A 3,317-nucleotide genomic window follows, 5' to 3' on the forward strand; every position below is an offset into this window, starting at 1 on the left:
TCAAAACAACCAACCTCAAAACAATGCTTTTAAAGTTCAACAACAACGAGCACATCAACCAAATCAACCTAATTACCCACAACCTCTAATGTACCAACAACTAATGTACCCCCAACAACAACCTCCCTACAACCAATACCCTAACTACCAACCTTATCCACCACAAATGTACAATCACCAATAATACCCATACCCACCATACCAACAACCTCCCAATTACATGCAACAATATCCCAATAACCCCAATCCCCCTCAAGAGTTGACACTTCGACAAATGATGGAGACGGATGTTACTCACACACCTCTTGGTATTGTTCATCCCGCAAACCGCCGAGGGATAGAGTTGAAGTCAAGTTTCATACATCAACTCACCAAGTTCCATGGTTTGGATAGAGAAGACCCTCAAAGTCATTTGAAGTCCTTTCATATGATATGTGTTAGCATGTTGCCCGAACATGTGACATTGGATAATTTCAAACTAACTGCCTTCCTGCTCACCTTGGAAGATAAAGCTAGAGAGTGGTTATTCAACTTACCACCAAGATCTATTCACACATGGGAAGAGTTACTCAAAGCCTTCAATATCAAGTTTTATCCCACCTCCCGGATATCAAGTCAAAGAAGTGACATTTTGGGGATTCGTCAAGGGGAGAATGAGACTTTTCATGATTTTTGGGAGCGATTCAACAACTTGTGTACAAGTTGTCCTCAACACAACATACACGAACAACTACTTCTTCAACAATTTTATGAGGGTATGAATGAAAAAGATCGAAGGATGATTGATGCTTCAAGTGGTGGTGACATCTTCAACAAGACACCTCAAGATATAAGATCACTTTTTGGAACCATTTCTCAAAATCAAAGGAACTTTGGGACTCGAAATGAAATGAAGAGAAATTCTCCACAAGTGGTTGGTGAAGTTAGCAACACCCAACACTTAGAATCAAAGCTCTTATATTTGACTAATGTGTTAAGTCAAATGGTGGTGCGAATTGGTCAACAATTGATGGTATGTGGTATTTGTGCAATGACGGGACATTACACGGATAAGTGTCCCACACTTGGTAGTGATCCGGAGGATGTTAATGCAATGGGAGGATATCAAGGTCAACCAAGACCCACAGGGTTTCAAAACACTTACAACCCAAATTGGCGGAATAACCCAAACAACCCATACCCACCAAAGAAAAACCCACCACATGTTATGATGAGACCCCAATTTTCTCAATACCCATCACAAAAACCTCCATATCCCCAAACATCTCATCCCACTCCAAATTACCAACATCATCCACAACAAGGCCAATCAAGTGGTAACCATCAAATGAGCCTTCAAGAACTTGTCACTTCTCTTGCTCAAAGCCAAACCCAATTTTAACAAGAGACCAAGAACACTTTCTCCAATATTCAAGTACAAATTGGAGACTTGGCCACCGCTCTCAAAAAGCTGGAACAAAGGGGTAAACTTCCTTCTCAAACCGATAAGAACCCCAATGTGAGTGAAATAACCTTGAGAAGTGGGAAAACACTTGGAAAAAGCAATCCTAAAAGAAATTCAAGAGAAGAAGAAGATGAAGTTATTATTGTTGAACCTTCGAAAGTTGTAGCTACTCCAAAGGACCCGATTATGCCAAACATTGATCAACCCGAATCTTCCAACAAGACCATCAAGCCATTGGTCATATCGCCACCTTTTCCTTCCCGGTTGGCTCCCTCAAAGAAACAAGAGGAAGAGAAAGAGTTTCTTGAGACTTTCCGCAAGGTCCAAATCAGCATTCCCCTATTGGATGCCATAAAGAAAATTTTGCGCTATGCCAAGTTTCTTAAAGATTTGTGCACCAATAAGAGGAAATTTAAGGCGAATGAAAAGATTCAAGTCAATGCAAATGTGTTTGCGGTCATCCAAAAGAACTTACCACCCAAATGCAAGGACTCGGGAATGTTTGCTATCCCTTGCACTATTGGTGGTTTTCATGTTGAAAGTGCAATGCTAGATCTTGGAGCCTCGATCAATGTGATGCCATACTCAGTTTTTCAATCTCTCAATGTTGGACCTTTGGAAGAAACCGGAGTAATCATTCAATTAGCGGACAAGTCGAGTGTATTTCCAAGAGGCGTGTTGGAGGATGTACTAGTGCAAGTCAATCAACTAGTATTTCCTGTGGAATTCTATGTCATTGACCTTGACGAGAAGACTCCTTCCAAGTCATCTACGATCCTTCTTGGAAGACCCTTCATGAATACCGCTCATACAATTATTGATGTCCATAATGGGAAGATCACCATGGAATTTGATGGAGAAATCATTCACTTCAACATCTTTGAAGCAATGAGATACCCTAGCAATATTTCTCCATTGTATCGGGTTGATGTGATTGAGCCAATCACCCAAGAACTATTCGAGTTATCACATGGAGACATTTTGAAGATGGTGCTCAACATGAGTCTTGATTGTGAAAGTTTGAAGAAAACATTGGATATGTATACATTAGACTCCGAAGTTGAAGAGATTGTGAAGACTTTAGAAGTTAACAATTCAACAAAGAATGATGTTTCTCAAGTTGCCCTATCTCATTCTCCAAACAAGATGCCCCCTTCCATAATCCAACCACCCACACTTGAATTGAAAGTCTTACCTAGCCATTTAAAGTATGATTATCTAGGTAAAGAAGAAACTCTCCCGGTGATCATCTCCTCTCAATTGAAAGAATTTGAAGAAGATCAATTGGTTGAAGTTTTGAAAGATCATAAAGAGGCTATGGGGTGGACAATAGCGGACATGAAGGGGATAAGTCTTAATGTATGCACTCACAAAATCCTCATGGAAGACGATTGTAAGCCTAGGAGGGAAGCTCAAAGACGATTAAATCCCCCTATGATGGAAGTTGTCAAGAAAGAGATAATCAAGCTCCTTGATGCGGACATGATTTACCCCATTTTCCGACTCCAAATGGGTTAGTCTGGTTCAAGTGGTTCCCAAGAAAACGGGAATCACGGTTATTGAGAATAACAAAGGCCTCATGGTTCCCACTCGAGTTCAAAATGGATGGAGGGTGTGCATTGATTATCGAAAGTTGAATTCAAGCACACGAAAATACCATTTTCCTCTTCCTTTTATCGACTAAATGCTCGAAAGATTGGCAGGCAAATCGCATTATGTTGCCTCGATGGCTACTCGGGTTTTCACCAAATACCCGTTGCCCCCGAAGATCAAGACGAGATGACTTTTACATGCCCTTTTGGCATGTTTGCCTACAAGCGGATGCCATTTGGATTATGCAATGCCCCCGCCACATTCCAACGATGTATGGTGA

At 40.9% G+C, this 3,317-nt stretch overlaps 1 protein-coding gene across 1 annotated transcript; it reads left to right on the forward strand.

The window, feature by feature from the left end:
• Positions 1–1,030: 1,030 nt before the first annotated feature.
• On the forward strand, positions 1,031–2,962 carry LOC145129326 (uncharacterized). The gene is made up of 3 exons (XM_079064023.1): positions 1,031–1,109; positions 1,416–2,032; positions 2,282–2,962. The coding sequence occupies exons 1-3, from the start codon at positions 1,031–1,033 to the stop codon at positions 2,960–2,962; spliced, it is 1,377 nt and encodes a 458-aa protein (XP_078920149.1).
• The last annotated feature ends 355 nt before the right edge of the window (positions 2,963–3,317 follow it).

This window comes from Lactuca virosa, chromosome 8 (assembly GCF_052849685.1).
Source record: "Lactuca virosa cultivar CGN04683 chromosome 8, Lactuca_virosa_CGN04683_v6, whole genome shotgun sequence".
Taxonomy (NCBI): Eukaryota; Viridiplantae; Streptophyta; class Magnoliopsida; order Asterales; family Asteraceae; genus Lactuca; species Lactuca virosa.